The sequence below is a fragment of the Pseudorca crassidens genome, chromosome 9, assembly GCF_039906515.1.
Source record: "Pseudorca crassidens isolate mPseCra1 chromosome 9, mPseCra1.hap1, whole genome shotgun sequence".
Lineage (NCBI taxonomy): Eukaryota > Metazoa > Chordata > Mammalia > Artiodactyla > Delphinidae > Pseudorca > Pseudorca crassidens.
The window spans coordinates 5,565,854-5,583,599 of record NC_090304.1 but is presented as its reverse complement, the minus strand read 5'-3'; the positions used below and the strand labels follow the sequence as shown (position 1 = coordinate 5,583,599).

At 60.8% G+C, this 17,746-nt stretch overlaps 3 protein-coding genes across 3 annotated transcripts; 1 reads left to right on the top strand and 2 right to left on the bottom strand.

Moving 5' to 3' along the window:
* Positions 1–2,564: 2,564 nt before the first annotated feature.
* NDUFV1 (NADH:ubiquinone oxidoreductase core subunit V1) lies at positions 2,565–8,043 on the top strand. Its single transcript, XM_067748076.1, has 10 exons — positions 2,565–2,728; positions 3,831–3,913; positions 3,987–4,157; positions 4,864–5,047; positions 5,893–6,082; positions 6,520–6,732; positions 6,876–7,042; positions 7,353–7,434; positions 7,643–7,788; positions 7,893–8,043. Exons 1-10 carry the CDS (start codon positions 2,657–2,659, stop codon positions 7,977–7,979), a joined length of 1,395 nt encoding a protein of 464 aa, XP_067604177.1. The 5' UTR covers positions 2,565–2,656; the 3' UTR covers positions 7,980–8,043.
* A 341-nt stretch (positions 8,044–8,384) lies between these two features.
* On the bottom strand, positions 8,385–14,377 carry LOC137229888 (double C2-like domain-containing protein gamma). The gene is given in 15 exon segments (XM_067748078.1): positions 8,385–8,705; positions 8,783–8,879; positions 9,062–9,143; positions 9,251–9,402; positions 10,763–10,816; positions 10,906–11,041; positions 11,129–11,171; positions 11,174–11,231; positions 11,449–11,520; positions 11,595–11,655; positions 11,871–11,889; positions 12,052–12,165; positions 12,168–12,427; positions 12,525–12,613; positions 14,321–14,377. Coding segments are annotated over 14 exon segments (1,410 nt in total). The 5' UTR covers positions 12,545–12,613; positions 14,321–14,377; the 3' UTR covers positions 8,385–8,463.
* Positions 14,378–14,448: 71 nt separating this feature from the next.
* On the bottom strand, positions 14,449–16,571 carry NUDT8 (nudix hydrolase 8). The gene is made up of 4 exons (XM_067748077.1): positions 16,282–16,571; positions 15,510–15,642; positions 14,859–14,936; positions 14,449–14,758 (listed from the first exon to the last, which is right to left on the bottom strand). Exons 1-4 carry the CDS (start codon positions 16,473–16,475, stop codon positions 14,531–14,533), a joined length of 633 nt encoding a protein of 210 aa, XP_067604178.1. The 5' UTR covers positions 16,476–16,571; the 3' UTR covers positions 14,449–14,530.
* Between the last annotated feature and the right edge of the window lie 1,175 nt (positions 16,572–17,746).

Genomic DNA, 17,746 nt, shown 5'->3' with positions numbered 1-17,746 from the left:
GGAAATGGTGATCAGATCACTCCTAAGCAGAGCCCTCAGTTTCAGACGGCCTTACGGTGGGTTCTAGTGACACTTCAGGAGATGATAACTTTTACCCTCAGAAAACTCCTGCAATGTATAGGAAAAGATGGGAAGGGGCACAGCTCATTTTAACAAAACTGGAAGAGATGCCCTGGAGAAAATCTGAGCTGGAGCTGGAGAGGTCAGCACGGGCCTTGAGTGCCAGGCCCGGGGACTTGGGCTTTGCCCTGAGGACATGAGGGAACCACGAAGGGTCTCAGGCAGGAGAGGGGCAAAATGGATCCGAAGTTTACAACAATCCTGCTCGTTCCATGGTGCAAAGAAGTGATTGCGGGGGCCGAGACTTGAGGCTGGGGGACCTCAAGGAGGCTTTGCAAAATTCCAGGTGAAAGCTGATGGGTCACTGCCATGGGGTGGGGCCTAAAGGCACAGGAACAGGGTGTGCTCAGAAGGCAGAGTTGGCAGGTTGCAGTGGATATGGGGACAGGGAGGCATCCTGGATGCCTCCCAGCTTCTGGCCTGGAGGCTGGTAGGGGAGACAGACATGGACAGTGGCATAGGATGAGACAGGTGAGAGCCAGGGTCTGGGATGCCTTGGAAGAGGGCTTCCTGGAGGAGGTGATACTGAGTGGAGCCTGGCAAGTGGGTGCTCTAGATGGGTGGGGACTGAGTGGGGGACTGAGGGTCAGGAGACCTCAGGCCGAGTTCTGGCAGCTGTGCCGTCTTGGGCAGGCAACTCAGCGTGGCTAATATACTCTGTCCTCTTCTGAAAATGGGGGCTCATCATTCCCATGCCCTGGGTTGTGGGAGGATTAAGAAGATAACACATGGCAAGTGCTTGGCACAGAGCCTGGCACTGGACGAACTGGAGCTCCTGCCCCTCACTCTTAGTTTCCCACGGGCCCATGCCCAGCATCTCCCATCCACAGCATCACCCGGCTGCCTTCTCCCCATGGCCTTGTGTTCCCTTTTGACCCCGTTAGATAGGGATGAGGAGAGAATCCACCCTCTGGCTCCATCTTGCCCCCCTTCTGCCACCCCAAAGGGAGGGATCCATGGACTCGGGTCTGAACTCCGGATTAGCTGTGTAATCCCCAGCTCTGTCTGGGCAATCTCTTTCCCTGCCCAGGAGAGGGGGCCTGGGGCTGGGAGTCAGGACTGCTGGGCCCTGGACCTGGTACTGCCCTACCCATCTGTGAGCCCTCAGACAAGGTGCCCAGGCTCTTGCCGCCTCTTTTGGAAACACCACTGACATCCTGCAATGACTGTCATATGTGTGCTGTGTCTGGGGCACTTTGGGAAAGAAGAAAGGCCTGGGTTTGATTCTAGCTCTACCACTCAGCAGCTTCATACCCATGGACAAGAGATGAAACCTCCATGGGCCTCAATTTTTTTCATGTAGAAAATGGAGTTAACACTATCCAGGGCTACTGTGGGGAATATATGAGAAAATAAGGGCATATTTCTTTGTAAATGGCACATCTCTCGAGAGACAGGGAAGGATGATTACAGGACAAGAGAATAGAGGAGCTGGGGAGGGCAGACCAAAACGGACATGCTTATCATGGGACTCAGAGCCAAAGGGTTCCAGAGAACTGACAAACTGATTAACAAGAGTTAATCAGGCTTCCAAGACTTCAAGAGAAGGCAAAGAACAGAGATCCTCCTCAGGTCACGGGAGCATTGCGGGGTGGGGAGGGAGTGGGCAGAAATGCCCTAAAACCCCAAGAGGAAGAGGTCCTGTGGAGAGTGGGCATGATGTGGCCTGGGCCTGACGACCTGCACGATAGCGGCTGAGTCCTTAAATGCCAGGTTGCCGAGGCAGTAGGAGCCGCTCCAGGATTTTGTGCGGGAGCATCAGGTGCCAACCTCTCCTGACAGGGGCTGAGGAAGGAATGGCTGGGAGAGTGTAGCAGCACTACAGCAAGAGGATGTGCCACCCACTGACTATCTCCACCCTCTTGGCCTCACCCCAACCTAGGATTCTAGACACACCTCCTCTGGGGAGACCTCCGCCAACAACCCCCAGTCTGCCCCGGTTCCCTGCGGCTAATGAGCAATCCTTTTCTGAGCCCAGGGGTGCCCGTAGTGGGTGAGGGGAAAATCATAGTCTGGGAGGGCTTGGACGGGGACAGAATAATTACAAGGCGGTCATGAGGGTCGGGCTGTCACCGATCTGATTTCTCCTCCTTCCCCTATACGCTTGTGCATACAACAAGAGCACGCGAAATGCGGAACTTGCAGAAAACACCAGAACCAGCAGAAGGTGACATGCGAGGTTTGTTTACTTGGGGATTGAAAGGCTGAGGGTCCACGAGCTAATGTGATGGAGCAGCGCAGGCGAGCAAGAGAGTAAATACCAATCCCGCGAAGGTAGAAAGGAGGTCCGAAAGCCCGTGGGACTGCATCTCCTAGCAGCCTCAGCGCCAGACAGGGCATTTCCGGCCTCTCCGCCCTCCTACGAGGAGGCGGGGCCAAGGGCGGGGCGGGAGCGGTGCAGGGAAGTTTGGGCGCGTCGCCGGTGCCAGGGCGCGTGACGTTCTTCCTGTGCGCCGTCTAGCGTCTAGGTCGCGCCGGTTCCTCAGCTTCAGAGCCGTGAAGGTGACAGCTGGAGCTGACCGGCTTGGCCTCCGCGATGCTGGCGGCACGGCGGCTGCTCGGCGGGTCTCTCCCCGCACGGGTGTCTGTGCGATTCAGCGGCGATACGGTGAGGCCTGACCTGACTCGGGCCAGGGGTGCTCGCGGGCCGGCTCTCGCTACCGCGCCTGTGCGCGCTCCATCCCTTGGGTCTGTAGTGCCTTCTGGAGAACATTCTCATCTCCCCAGTGCAGCAGGAAGGTTGCCGATCCGGCTTGGGTGTAGAAGGGGAACGGGTCCAAACGGGAGGCTGACTCACCCCGCCCCCAGCCCTCCGGCCCCTTGGCTTCTCTTATTTAACAGCCGCACGACTTAACGGAAAATTTTGCAGGTGGCAAAGCGTCCTTATCTCATTCCTTTCCCGCCACAGCTTTGTAGGGCGTGAAGGGGCCACTGACCCATTTTACAGATGCAGACAATAGCTTTGGAGAGGGCCGTGCGCCTCCTCATTCTTCGTTCAGCGCTCCGATCCCCATATTGGCTTTTAAGGGGTTGGGTGTCTGGAAGCCAGGTCCCCTTAGCCCTCAGCTGAGGTGCTCCTCACTGGGTCACGTGGAATTCCAGACCCATCTCTCCTCAACAGTTTTATCCTGAGCGGGTCTCCCTCCGTCATCTTGTGTCCCAGCCGCAGTGAGGCATTTCTTTTCCTTCCGAAAGTGCATTTTGTCGCCAGCAGAGTTTAGTAACACAAGGCTTTGGCCTAACCAAGTTTGGGTCCAGCAGCACAGCCAGACAAGTAAATGGACATAGCATCACACTGGGCTCAGGGGTGTAGTATGTGCTGTGCACAGTTCAGGTGTGGGCTTTGGCCACGGACACACCTGAGCTTAGATTCCATCTGCTCCTTTGGGCTGTGTGCCTTTCATAAGCTCAGTTTGCTCTGAGCCTCAGTTTCCTCTTCTGTACAATGGAGGAAATCGTTCCTGTCTCAAGGTTATGAGGATGAAATGGGGTCTTGGATATAGAAAACTTAGTTTCGTGCCTGCTAACAGGAAGTGCTTACTAAGTGGTGATGGCAGCTATGATGCTATGAAGGGTTCTGAGGCTTAGGCCCCTGCCCTCCTCCCAGCCCAGCCCTCTCCAATCAGGGGGACTCAAAACTCTGTACGTTCTGGCCTGGCCCCTCATGACCTCAGAGCCCTGCTGGGCCTGCTGACCCTCTGTGTCCCCAGACAGCACCCAAGAAAACCTCATTTGGCTCGCTGAAGGATGAAGACCGGATCTTCACCAACCTGTATGGCCGCCATGACTGGAGGTGAGATGGTGCCCTTAGGCTGGTGGTTCCCGAGGCAGGGCCTCCCCCTTACTGCCTTCCCCACTCTGTCCAGGCTGAAAGGTGCCCAGAGTCGAGGTGACTGGTACAAGACAAAGGAGATTCTGCTGAAGGGGCCTGACTGGATCCTGGGTGAGGTCAAGACGTCGGGCTTGCGGGGCCGTGGAGGTGCTGGCTTCCCAACTGGCCTTAAGTGGAGCTTCATGAATAAGCCCTCAGATGGCAGGTGTGTGTAGGCAGGCAGAAATGGGGTTTCAGGAGAGACCTTGGGGGTGGCTGTGGCTTACCTGGGCCTTTGGGCTGTTTCCTTGGAAACTAAGAGTGAATGAAATGGGAAAACATAACCAGAGCTCAGGTAGGTGGGATCCAGTTCTCTCTGGTCTTCCTCAGGGGAGACTGGGGGGGAAGCAGAATCGACACAAAACTTTGACTCAGTCAGACTTAACTGGTCAATGCTTAGCTCTGCCTTTTAGTCATATATCTTTGGGCAGTCTCCTGGCCTTTCCGAACCTCAGGTTTCTGTTCTATAAGTGGATATTATATCGTGCAGGGATGAAAGAGATAATGTTCGTACAGCTTTTGGCCTGCACTGTGGTTGGACCCTAGAAAGCAAAGGCTGAATGTCAGCTATTTTGCCTCCTTTTGGCTCCAGAGATACGGTGGAGGTTCACGGAATGCTCTTTGTGACCAAAAGCAGATTGGGGCTCTTGGGAAAGCAAAGATTTTTCCTGTGGTCATACCCACCCAAATACGGAATAGGCAGTGAGCTCCCTGTCATCGGTGGTGAGCAAGCAGAGCCCCTGGGAACATGTCAGGAGGACAAAGAGGGATTGGCTGTCAGAGGAGGCTTCCCTGGGTGGAGTGGGGTGGCATGTGGTTGAAGGCCCAACCCTGGTGGCCCTGTAGCCTGACTGACCTGCTGGCCCCCACAGGCCCAAGTATCTGGTGGTGAACGCGGATGAGGGGGAGCCGGGCACCTGCAAGGACCGGGAGATCATGCGCCACGATCCCCACAAACTGGTGGAAGGCTGCCTAGTGGGGGGCCGGGCCATGGGTGCCCGTGCCGCCTACATCTACATCCGCGGGGAATTCTACAATGAGGCGTCCAATCTACAGGTGGGCAGAGGTGGGGCGTCAACAGAGGAGAAGGTGCTCAGTGTGCACTTACATGCCCCAATCCTAGGCAGAGTTGTTCTTAGATTTTAGCTCCTGATCTGTCTGGGGTCGCACTAGGAGAGTGGTGATCACTCCTGCATGCCTTGTGTCCTGAATGGGACGTGGCCCCCGATGCCTCTGTCTCTTTCTGTATGTTCCAGAGCTTCTGCTTGGGCTCCATGACTCTTTCCAGGGCTCCATGGCTCCTGGGGCAGGGGTAGGCTGGAGAACTCCCATATGGGCATTTTTCCTGGAGGGTCAAGGGGTCATTTCAGTAATTCTCAGCTCAGTGATGCCTGTAGTAATCGGTCCAGGGCCAAAGCCTCACCTTTCTATTAGGCTGCTACACAACAGTGATGAAGGATGTGGGAGTAATAACCTGGCACATGGTAGCATTATGTGTAAGTGTTATTGTTATTATTATTACATATTTAAAAATAAGCCTCCAGGGTCTTTTCTTCTACTCAGAAGCAGTACTCGTTCATTATGAAGATAGGAAACCACACACACACAAAAGGAAACTCTCCCACAGATCCACCACCTGGAGAAACTACTTGCTGAAATTTTCATTATTGTCCTAAAGTCTTTAAAAATACATATAGTTGGAGAATTTGTTAAATGTTATTACAGAAGTAGCACATGCATCGTAAAAACCCCCACCCCCTCCCACAGCGTCCTCTGCTTGTGTCCAGAGGGAGCTTTTGCTCTGGACTTCGGTGATGGGCTCACTGGGCCAGTGCCCCTCCCTCCCACACACAGTGTTCCTGGGCCCTTGGGGACCGTGTCCTCACACCCCTGTCCCACAGGTAGCCATCCGAGAGGCCTACGAGGCTGGTCTGATTGGCAAGAATGCCTGCGGCTCCGGCTATGATTTCGACGTGTTTGTGGTGCGTGGGGCTGGGGCCTACATTTGCGGGGAGGAGACAGCGCTCATCGAGTCCATCGAGGGCAAGCAGGGCAAGCCCCGCCTAAAGCCTCCCTTCCCTGCAGACGTGGGTAAGACCTGGCACCTGGCCCGATCCTGGGCCTTGTCCTGTGTCCTGTGGAGTCCAGGATCTGTTTTCAGGTCCCCACTGGTCATTCTTAGGGAATTTCTGAGTCCCTTCTGCACTGGGCGCCTGACACAGAGAGCAGGGTGGGAACAACATAGAGGCTCCACCAGTGCCACCTGCAGTCCCTCATCCTGCCTCAGCTCCCATGTCAGATACCCAAGTCCTCTCGAACCTTCCGGGAACTCGGGGCAGGATGGTGAAAAGGCAGCGCAGCTCCTGCTGGAATCTGGGGTCCGGTGGGGGACGAGAATAACAAGGGGTGAAAGCAGGGCTCTCTGCCACCGGAGCAGGACCCTGGACATACCCTATTGCCAGGAAACCCGCCGCAACCTGTCCCCACCCACTGGAAGCCACCGATTTCTCATCCCATTGCCCCCACAGGAGTGTTCGGCTGCCCTACAACCGTGGCCAACGTGGAGACAGTGGCCGTGTCCCCTACCATCTGCCGCCGAGGGGGTGCGTGGTTTGCCAGCTTTGGCCGCGAACGCAACTCAGGCACCAAGCTGTTCAACATCTCTGGCCACGTCAACCACCCTTGCACCGTGGAGGAGGAGATGTCTGTACCGCTGAAGGAACTGATTGAAAAGCACGCCGGTGAGGCCTGGGGCCAGCCAGCAGGGTGGGAGAGCCTCAGGAGCTGGGGCTGGGGCTAGCAGAGGTCCTGGGCTCAGGGCTAGGCAGGTGTGCCGGCCCCAGCCCTGACCATCCATCCTTTTGGGGACTGACTGGGCCCCCAGGGGGTGTCACGGGTGGCTGGGACAACCTCCTTGCTGTGATTCCTGGCGGCTCGTCCACCCCACTGATCCCCAAGTCCGTGTGTGAGACGGTGCTGATGGACTTCGACGCGCTGGTGCAGGCGCAGACAGGCCTGGGCACGGCTGCTGTGATCGTCATGGACCGCTCGGTAAGGGTTGGCCCATGCTCCCCACCCAGTCCCTGCCTTATGCCAGCCCGGTTAGTAACCCTTCCGGGGCCTCTCGGAGAACTCCTGCCAGCTCTTGGGTCCTGGTTCGTGTCACCTGAGATACAGTGAGGTGGGAGAGGTGGGGAGCAAGGCTTCTCTGGGGGACACGCCCGTGGAGCCTGGGCGGGGCGGGATGCCCACGGCAGGGGGAGGAGACAGCCAGAGTGCCGCTGGAATCAGGAGGGTGTGCCGCCGGGGGGCGCTGAGGCTCAGGCCTTGGGTGCCTCCTCACTGTCCCTTGTCTCCCCAGACGGATATCGTGAAAGCCATCGCCCGCCTCATTGAGTTCTACAAGCACGAGAGCTGTGGCCAGTGCACCCCATGCCGCGAGGGTAAGCGCGCTGGGCAGGCTGGGGCTTTCTCTGTGGCTCGCGCCAGGCCTGGGCCAGGCACTGGACCCTGAATAAACAGCTGCTGCTTCCCAGCCTGCTGTGGCTGCTCTGAGCCCCACCCTCCCTGTGGCCCGCACCCCTCGAGTTCCATCCCCCCGCACCCCAGCTTAGGGAGATCACCAGGCCCTCTCTTGCTGCCACGGCCCAGGTGTGGACTGGATGAACAAGGTGATGGCCCGCTTTGTGAAGGGGGACGCCCGGCCGGCTGAGATCGACTCCCTGTGGGAGATCAGCAAGCAGATAGAGGGCCACACCATTTGTGCCCTGGGCGACGGAGCTGCCTGGCCCGTGCAGGTACTCGCTGCCCTGCTGCATGGTGCTGGGGGCGGTGCTGAGAGCCCGGGTGTTGGGGGATTTTCAGGCCCTGCTGCACCCAGCACCCTGACCCTCACCCCCAGGGCCTGATCCGACACTTCCGGCCGGAGCTCGAGGAGCGGATGCAGCGGTTCGCCCAGCAGCACCAGGCCAGGCAAGCCGCTTCCTGAGCCCGCCGCGCTGGGCCGGCATCCATCTGCCTGGACGGCTGGACAATAAAGCAAGTGCTGCCCACTCGGTGCGTCTTCTCTGTGGCCTTGCTCTTCACTCTGCCTCTGCGGCCCATTATTCCTGGAGGCTTGTTTCCCAGACGGAGGTGGAGGTTTGGGAGGGATAGGTCAGCACAAGGTTTCGTTGTGAATTTACACTTGGCCTCCTGTGCGTCAGTCTGTCATAGACCATCCTGAGCATTGACCCCTCAGTGCAAGAAACGGGTGGGGAGGGGGAAACTGTGGCCTGGGGTGCAGACCTGGGCCTGGCCCAGTGAAGGCCTCTGGAGGATGGGAGCAAGGAGGACAGGGCCCAGTCTGCCCTGTGAGGCGATGGGCAGGGAAAGAACCGGCTGTCCGGTCTGGTTTGGAGGAGAGGTTTATTCTTGCTTCATGATTTGGCAGTGGGGTGAATTTGAAAGGGGGGAAGGAAGAAAGCAATTGATTAGGGGTGGACATGGTGGGTGAGGCAGCCCCAGGTCCTCGCAGCTCCATGGAGGCGGCCGCGGGTCAGTCTCGGGGACGGGCGGTGAGCAGGGCCAGGCCGGGCGCCCCCGCTACTCGCTGAGCTGGAGCGCGCACCGTCCAGCGGGTGCCACGGCTCCAGCTGGTGGTCAGTGCGGCCCAGCCCTTCGCGCCAGTGCTGCTGGTGCTCCCCGCTGGCCTGGCTACTCAGCTGCACCCCGCCTGGGTTGGGGGACAGGTCAGGAGCCGTGTGGGAGTCCATTGGGCCCACCCCCCAGCTCCCCGACATTCCCACTCACCAGTGAAGTCGTCAGCTGTGCCCAGGTCATAATCCCACACAGACACCAGCAGTGTCTTCTGCACCAGCTCCTCCCGTGGGCCTGTGCAGAAGAATTCTTGCAGGGAAGGGGGCAGAAAGGCAGGAGGGAGGCAGCCTTGGGTCCTTCACAGCCTCAGAAACAGACTCAGACAGGTGAATGGCTCAGGGTAGCTGGGGCCTGTGCTCTCGGAAGCAGGATGTTGACCCCCCTCCTCCCGCCCCCAGCAGCCAGGACTGCCTCCCCCCAGCCCTGGCCTACCTTGTTGAACTCAGGGTTCAGGGTCTTCTTCTGAACACTGGTCTTATATTTCGATTTCTTCCCTCCATTCGGATGCAGGTAACTGATCGGGAAGAACGGGGTCAGCTTAGGTGTGGCCCTGGAGAGCTGAGCCCCGAGCGGCTCAGAGGAACCCTCACTGTCCACCTGTCCACCCCTTTTCACACTCACAGGCGGACGAAGGGGTCCGAGTAGCCGTTGGCATCCATGGGGGCGAGGGGGGCACAGCGCAGCACACCCACCAGCAGGCTGCCCCGCTGAGAGCTGTAGCACAGTGACAGCAGGACGCGCCCACGCTCCTCCCCGGCTACCTCAGCCTCCACCTCGGGCAGGGGGTAGGCTTGGGGTCAGCTCCCGTGTGGCCCGTAGCCCACCACCCACCAGTGCTGGCCTGGACACGAGAATGCAAACTGGCTGCAGAGAAGTCAGGGGCCAGTGGTTTGATTTCATGATTCAATTTACAAAAACAATCACTGGCTTAGTGCCCTGGAAGGAAACTTCCAGCTCAGCTCTATCCAGGGCCTGAGAAGGGGACGCCAGGCCACGTGACTGGCCAGTTCGGGGCATCTTTGTCATGGAAGGGAAGGGAACTGATGTCCCTAAGGGCCACAAACATGCTAGGAGCTTCCTAGGTGGCCTGTCATTAGGTACCCATCACCACTCTCCCGCTGGGTAAGCCTGGTGCCACAGAAGCAGCTCCAAGAGGCTGTTCTCTACCCAAGGACATACAGGTCTGTTCGGCTACAAAGCCCACCCTCCTCACACCCCGCAGCCCAAGCGGCCAGATTCTGAACATCCTTTGCCACACTTGGCCCCTGGTGCTTCCAAAGGACTTGCGAGGATGCCTTGGAGAGAATGTGCTTCTCCCACACTTAACGAGGGATTTGATTTGCCGAAAGCCCAGCCACCTTGCTGGCGTTCAGCTCTCAGTAACGGAGTGCTCCGTGAGCCAAGGGGCTGCTGTGTGGGGTCTGGGCCAGGAAGTGCTTGTGGCGGGTCCCTGCCCCACCCAGTAGGGCTCCGCAGCTTCGCCTTGACTGACTGACAGTCGCAGCAACATGCGGCTCCACTAGGGGGCGGGGCAGCAGCACCTGGCCCTCTGGCCCGGAGGAGCTGCGGAGGGCCCTGCCTCAGCCTTGGAGGTGCCGGGGGCCTGCTGGGCTGCAGGGGTTCTGCCCAGGTCTTTGGTTTCCTATTGCAAATCCCCTGCGGTCACCATCGCTGCCTCCTGCCAAGGGCCTGTGTCTATGACTACCAGCCCCAGAAGTGTGGTACCCACACTGCCTCGGGCAGACCTAGCAGCCGTGCAGCCCCACCATATCCATTCTCTCCCGGACCTTGACCTGCCCTCCCAGCTCAGGCCAGGGACAAATCCCACTGGCTCCAGCCTCTGCCTCAAGCTGGCCTGTGTCTCTGCCCCCTGAGGGCTTGTGCCAGTGCCCCACAGCTCCCCTGGGCTGCCCTGGCAGGGGAAGTCACCCTCTGCCCAGCCCCTGGGGCCTGGGTGTTCCCTGAGACTATGAGCGCTCACAGGGCCGGTGAGCGAGATGGCCTCAGTTTCTCCAAGCCTGCCTGGGCCTGGACCCCTGTCCGGCCCACATCAATCCCTGCCTGACACACTTCAGCCTGGGCCAGCCCAGACCTGCCCCCCCAGTCCTCGCTGGAATCCGCCGTCCCACCCACCTCTTCATACAGAGACATGCCACGTGCTGTGTCCAGGCTCTTGGGCCTCTTGGTCTGAAAGAGCAGAGAGCCTGGTCCCCTTGGCTGCACACTGCCCAGGTCTCCCTCCCTGCACGCCCCACCCTGTGCACCAGCCCACTCACCAGCCTCCGCCTCTCCAGACACACATCGAAGCTCCTGGCTTGGTTGGGCACCAGCTTCCCCAGGGGCACCCGCCGCTCCCGCAGGGGAGGCGCCCGCCGCCGTTGCTGCAGCTGTGGGTCCTCCCAGACGCACAGCCTGGTGGCCACGCAGGTCAGACCTGGCCAGGCAAGCCCTCACCCCCACCTCGGCCCTGCCCCCTTGTGGCCCAGGCCCTATCCTCACCACAGGGTGTTGCGCCGGGTGTCCTGGAGGGTGAAGCCATGAGTGCCTCCTCCCAGACAGGCCCCCTTGTGCCCCGAACCATGCGTGTCCGTAGCTGGCTGGCCTGGGGGCTGAGCAGGGAGGGTCAGAGCCTTGTTGGGCCCCAGGGCCCCAGCCTGGTCCCCCTCCCTCATATAGCCTCTAGTTGCACATCCCAGCAACGGTGGGCTCCCTGTCTGAGGTCGAGGCCTTGGGGAAGAGGGGCATGGCAGGCCAGGTGGGTGTTGCAGGCTGGGTGTGCGGCCAAGGGACAGCAGTAGGGGCCTGTGTCTCACCCTCACCTTGCTGGCCCCAGGCAGCAGGTTGGCTTTGACATAGGTGTCCACGGAGCCCGAGGCCAGTGGCTTAAGGCCCTGGGAAGAGACAGTGGATGTGGGACAGGCCGGGGGCCCACACCTGGAACCCAGGGATGCCGCCCCATCCTCACCTTGGCACGGTGAGCTGTGCAGTGCAGTGTGCTACTGTCTGTGTCAAAAAGAAGCGTGGGGCTTCCCTGGTGGTGCAGTGGTTGAGAGTCCACCTGCCGATGCAGGGGACACGGGTTCGTGCCCCGGTCCGGGAAGATCCCACATGCCACGGAGCGGCTGGGCCCATGAGCCATGGCCGCTGAGCCTGCGCGTCCGGAGCCTGTGCTCCGCAACAGGAGAGGCCACGGCAGTGAGAGGCCTGCGTACTGCAAAAAAAAAAAAAAAGAAGCGTGAACTTGAGGGTGCCGAGGGTGGCTAAGGGCAGGTGGCCGGCAGGTCAGCTTCTACATCAACCTCCGCCCCGGTGCCATGCCTCCTGCCCTGCCCTTCCCCAGGTCGGAAGCCTGGGGATGCCCCAGACCCCATCCTGGCTGGGCTGGGCCCAGAGGGTCCCCCTTGTCCCCCGCGCCCACTCACTGCTGTTGTCTGAGTCTCCCTCTGGCTCTGGGTCCGGCTGGGACTGGGGTGCAGAGTGGATGGTGGGGGTCACTGGAGGGTGTAGGTCTCAGGTGTGCAGGGTGGGCTCAGTAAGGGGTAGAAGTGCGGGAAGCAGTCGGAAATGAGGTGGATGGGCCGGATGGGGCCCAGGCTCACGTCAATAGCCACGTGTTCCTGCACGCTCACCGCCCCCAGTCGCCGTGCCCGCCATGGGGGCCTGGACATGGAGGCGGCACTCAGAGGAGCCCCTGAGCACCGGAGATGAGGGCACCGCATCAGGCCAACCAGACAGGGCGAGGAGGCATCACTGAGGGTGTTGGCGGGGGGCGGGGGGGTCCTGGGCAGCAGCTGGGACCTGAGGACAGAGTGTAAGTTCAAGGTCGGCAGGGTGGGGTCCTCCAGCCGGGAGGGGGATCCCGTGGGCTGGCAGGTAGGCCGGCTGGGCTACTTACCGCTCTGAGAGCTCCTCCATCTGGTTTGGGTCGCTGCCGGTGCTGGGTGTGCGCCTGACGGAGGTGACCCAGAGAGCCAGAGTGTGGCCCTGGGGACGGGGGAAGGGGTGGGACTCAGAACGCTTCTCTGGGGCCCAGGAGACCAGCAGCTCCCTGCCCTCCACCCCAAGGGCCCCTTCCCTAGTGCTGGGGCCCAGCCTCCCTCCTTCTCCCCCAACCCCTCCCCAATTCACACACAGCCGGAGAGTTATTTTTACCGCCATCACGTGGCCCTGCTCCCAGGTGAGGCTGGAGAGCCAGAGGTGATACAAGGGGTATGAGGGGCAATGGGAGGGGAGTGTGGGGAGGAAGGGGTAGGTGAGACAGAGGGGTTGGGGGAGAGCGTGTGGGGAGGCGTGTGGGAAGGGGGAGGGGTGTGGAGGGCAGGCTGGGGGGAGGGGAGATGGGCGGGCGGGGAGGGCTCTGCAGAGACGGGGTGGGGGTGCCACCGCAACCCGGTCCCCTTGGAGCTCAAGCTTCTTAACACCTGAATCCGATCACTTCGGCACCTCTCTCCCCCTCTGCCAGCCTGGAATAAAATCCTAACCCATCACTGAGGCTGGTCCCCTTGGCCGCTCACTGGGGCCCCGAGTGCTGGGCCCCTCCCCCCATGTCCCCACGCCCCCTCTTGGTTTCCTAGAACACCCCAAGCTGTGTGCACATGCTGCTCCTTGTGCCCCGACTTTCCTCCCTTGCCCTTTGGCCTGGCCTGCTCCCGCTTACCTATGGTCTCAAGGTCACTCTCTGCAGGGGAACGTGGCTGCCTTTACCTGCTCAACCTTCCGTCTTTCCCCAGGGGTCCTTTGGGGGCCACACCTTCCCTACTCTCACTCTAGGAGGTTCACCCTGCTCCCCAGGCCTGTGCCCCAGACCCTGCCAATCAATGAATTCCAAATCCAGCAGCCACGTGACAGCTTCAGGGAAGGGCATGTGACCCGAAGCAGGCCAATAAAGTACAATTCTGGGATAGACTGGCCCAGAAAGAGAAGCTGTTTTCTGTTGATGGGATGCTGGTACCGTGCCATCCTAGAGCTGTTGCCCTCTCCTCACCTCTCACCCCTGTGGAGTAGAGAATGCTCCTAAGAGTGAGGCCAATACAGTGGAAAGAAGAGTCCCTGAGCTCCTGGATCCAGCTATACCTGAAGCTGGTCTATCTCTGGAGTTTGTAATCACCATTCTTCCTTTGGCAAAGTCAGCTAGTGGGTGGGGTTTTCTATCACTTGTCCTGCCTAATACTGCCCAGTCTACCGTGTCAAGGTTAGACTGCCCACCCCTTCAACTCTCTCACAGAGATTTACATGATTGATACATAATTCCATTACATATCTGTGAGTAATTAATGTACAATCACATGATTATCTGTGTGACCTGGTCTCAGATCTCCCACAGACTGAGCACCCCCAGAGGGCAGAGTAGCATCTGGCCGGTGCACAGATGGGACCCCAGCATAGCACCTGGCACATGGTGGGAGCTTGGCATGTTAGAGGTTTGCAGTAGCAGGCAGGGCTCCTTTCTGGATGCCTACTGCCCAGCACATGGTCAGCCAGGCACGGAAGATGGAACAGGAGCTCGTACAGGGTAGTGGCTAGGAGTTTGGTCTCTGGAGTCAGAGAGGGCCTGGTTCAAATCCCAAACCGGGGTGACCTTGGGCAAGGTGTCTACCCTCCCTGAGCCTCAATCTCACCAGCCAGGGACAGCGTTGGCCCCATCTCACAGGGTTGTGGTGAGAGTGAAATGAGAAAAAAGACTCCAGGCACCTGGCACACAGTGAGTGGGCACAGCAAGTAACAGGGTGATTATCCAGAGGCACCCTAGCCAGGAGGCCAGCTGTCCCATGGGGTCTGCCCAAGGTCAGGGCTCCAGTGCAGAAGGTGCAGTCGCCACGGAATTGGCAAAGGCTCTTTATTCAGTCCTGGAGTGGAGCTGGCGTGGCAGGGCAAAGGCAGGGGCTGCTCAGGGCCAGGTCATCAGCCCCTGGGCAGCTCAGGGCTGGCCAGGCAGGGCTGGTAGACGCCAGGTGCCAGCAGCTGCAGGGTGAACTCAGTGATGACGGCCGTGAGCCCCCAGATCCGGTGTGGCCCGTGTAGGAAGACAGGCAGTGTGTAGCGGAAGTGGCCACCATGGCAGAAGTGGGTATAGCCCTGGTTCTGTTCCTGTAGCAGATGGGCCAGGGGCAGTGCAAACACTTCATCCACCTGTGGGCAGGAGGCAGCGAGAGGGTAGACAGAGCACTGGCCACTGTAGCCTCCGCCCATCTGGACGACCCAGACTCCACCCCAGCATCTCCCCACTCACCTCATCGGGGTTGGGCCTGAGGCTCTGGGGATCCAGTGGGCCCACGCCGGCCAGCACCGGCACCACAGTGGTCTTTCGCTGAGGCAGGAGGAGGACAGGCAGTCAGGGGAGGCACGCCCTCGACAGGGCTTTGGGGCTGGGGCAGGGAGCCTGAGAGGAAGACTCCAGGGGCCTTTAGCAGTGCAGGCCAGGTCCACCCGGCCCCTGCCCTTGGACTCGCTCCAGCCACGCTGACTGACTCAGGCCCCCCAAACACACTGGACCCATTCAGGCCTCTGGGCCTTCGCTTTTCCTTATTTTTACTACCCTAAAATCTCCCAGTGGTCATTCAGTCCCTGCCTACCCTGCAAAGCCCTCCCCAACCTTTGTCCACGGAGCAGAGCAGAGCTGATTCACCCTGGAGCCACCTCCACCCCAGGACCTGAGCCTCAGTATCCCTCGTGAAAGGGGATAAAATACCCCTGGCCCCTTCCTGACGGGCTGTGTGAGGGTGGAACACAACTGCCAGGCAGGTGTCCCCACCGTACTCCGTGACTGCCACAGTCCATGACCACCCTCCTTGTCCCTGGGGTCCCTGCTCCTAGCCCAGGGCAAGCAGAGGGGCTGAATGGGGCAAGGGCCGGTGGTGGTTTCAGGGCCTGACGGGCTTACCTGGTCGTGCACGGGCCTCAGGACTCCCCACACGTACTCCTCAGGCACAACCAGGCCCACCTCCTCGCGGGTCTCCCTCAGGGCCGTGTGCACCACGTCGCGGTCAGTGGGGTCACACTTGCCTCCTGGGAAACTGAACAGGCACAGGGAGCCTGGTTCTCGGGCTGCTGGGGCCGTGGAGGGGTGGGGGTGGAGGCTGTGGCAGTGACCCACCTAAATAACGTCTCCGCCCCTAGTTTGCAGAGAGGGCTAGGCAAGCCACACGACCTCTCCAGGCCGTTTACTTCCCTGAACAACGGGAGTAAGGGAGAGAGGCCCTGGGGCTCAGACATGCAAACTCTGCTTATGGTGGCCCCAGAGGCGCTGACATTGACTCTAGGGTGTCCCCAGTTCCCGCCGGGGGCGGGGCCAGGGCGGGAAGCCAGGTAACCCCGCCCCGCGCGCTTCCTCGGCTCGGGGACACGAATCTCCCAGTAGTCGCTGGAAGGGGGCGGAGTCTTGCCTTTCTGGAGGGGGACACAGATCTGAACGAGGTGTCGAGCGATCCGCGCGGCGCCCGGGCAGGACCACCTGCGGCGCCAGATTCGGGGCGGAGGGACGTGGGTTGCTGACTCCCGCCATAGCCCTCTGCCTGACGGGCTCTCAGACCCAGACCCATTCTACAGAGGCGGAAACCGAGGCTCGGAAAGGCTAAGTGCCTTGCCCACGACCCTGTGGTCTCCGGGTTCAGCGGCCTCTTCCTAGAAGGGAGAGGAGTTCCCGGCCGGTGTACCTGACGTCACCCTTGTGCCTCCCGGGCAGGCGGCTGGACCGCAGCGTGTAGAGCAGCGCCGGGACCCCACGCACCGAGCACAGCGGCACGAGAACCGCGGCCGCAGCAGGTCGCGCGCGGAGCCGGGCCGTGGCCCCCGCCAGCAACCGCCGGCAGCGCCGCTCGCCCTCCGCCGACAGGCAGTCGGGCAGCATGTCCGGCCCAGCGCGGCCGGGAAACCGAGGTCACCGGGCAGAGCGCACACTCCAGGGTGTCTCGGGAATCTGGGGGGCGGGCCGTGGGAGGAGTCTGCCCGCAGGGTGGGGCTCCGTAGCGGCAGCGGCCTTGCCCACGGGGCGGGGCCCGATTAAGGGGCGGGCCCAGGCCGGGAAGGGGCCTCTCCGCGAGTTGTGGGGCGTGGCCAAGGGGCGTCACCAGATAGCCTGGACTTCCGGTAGAGGGGCGGGCCTGGGGCGGAGCGGATGGTCTGGAGAGTGTCTTCTTACGAACGCCTAGAGCAGCTGGCGTCGCGCCTGGCCCGGCGACCGGGCACGGCCGTGCTGACCGCGGGGTTCGCGAGTCGGGGTGTCTGGCTGTTAAGGCCCCGCCGGGACCCGCGTTTCTCCGTGCCCGCGGGGTTCCGGGACCTCAGAGGAAGTGCTCCAGGATGTTCGGGGTCGGCGTTTAGGGGGTCTACGGGGCGGGAGGAAATGGTGTGAGTGGGCCCCAGACCTCCCCTCACACCTTCAGCCTTCCCGTCCCCTTCCCTGCCCTTCCCACCCCAAGTTGCCCGCCACTTAGCCTTTGTGCTTGCTCTTCCCTCTGCCTGGAATTTCTCCCCCACCTTCTCCCTCTGTCCAAACCCTTCCCAGTCCTCCAAGGCCCAGCTCCGGAACCACCTCCTCCAGGAAGTCCCCCCGACGTCCCTGCCCCTGCTCTCAGCACCTCGTCCCGGCACCGTTCTCTCTGCCTCCCCCTCTCTGTCCACACAGATGCCCAGGGAGCTTGCTGAACATGCGGAAGCCCCTTCCTGGGGGCCCCGTGGCCCCGTCCACTACGCAGGCTCTGGTCCCACTGTGTCTGTGGGCCTGGGGCCTGACCTTTCGCCTGCTCTGTGGAGCCCTTCGGCAGGCAGGGGCGGAGGCTGCTGGGACTCCGGGTCCGGACTCTGAGCAGGGGCCGTGGAGATATAGGCCTGAAGGTGGGGCAAGCAGGAATGAGGCAGGGGGTCAAGATGGAGAACCCAGGCCAAGGGTCATGGTCAGAGTCAGACAGTGGGACCCCGGGACAAGCCAGTGGGCGTGACCCTGAAGGAAGGGTCAGAGGTCTTAGGAGATGCCTGGGGATAGGGATGGGGTGAGGGGGTGGGTTAGGGCAGCTGGGCGGAGCTGTCAGGGGCCAGACGGTACCAGGAGTCCGGGTTACTCTCCCTAAAGCCCTTGGCAAAAGGGTTGCTGGTGAGTTTCAGCTGGGTGCTCTGCAGAGG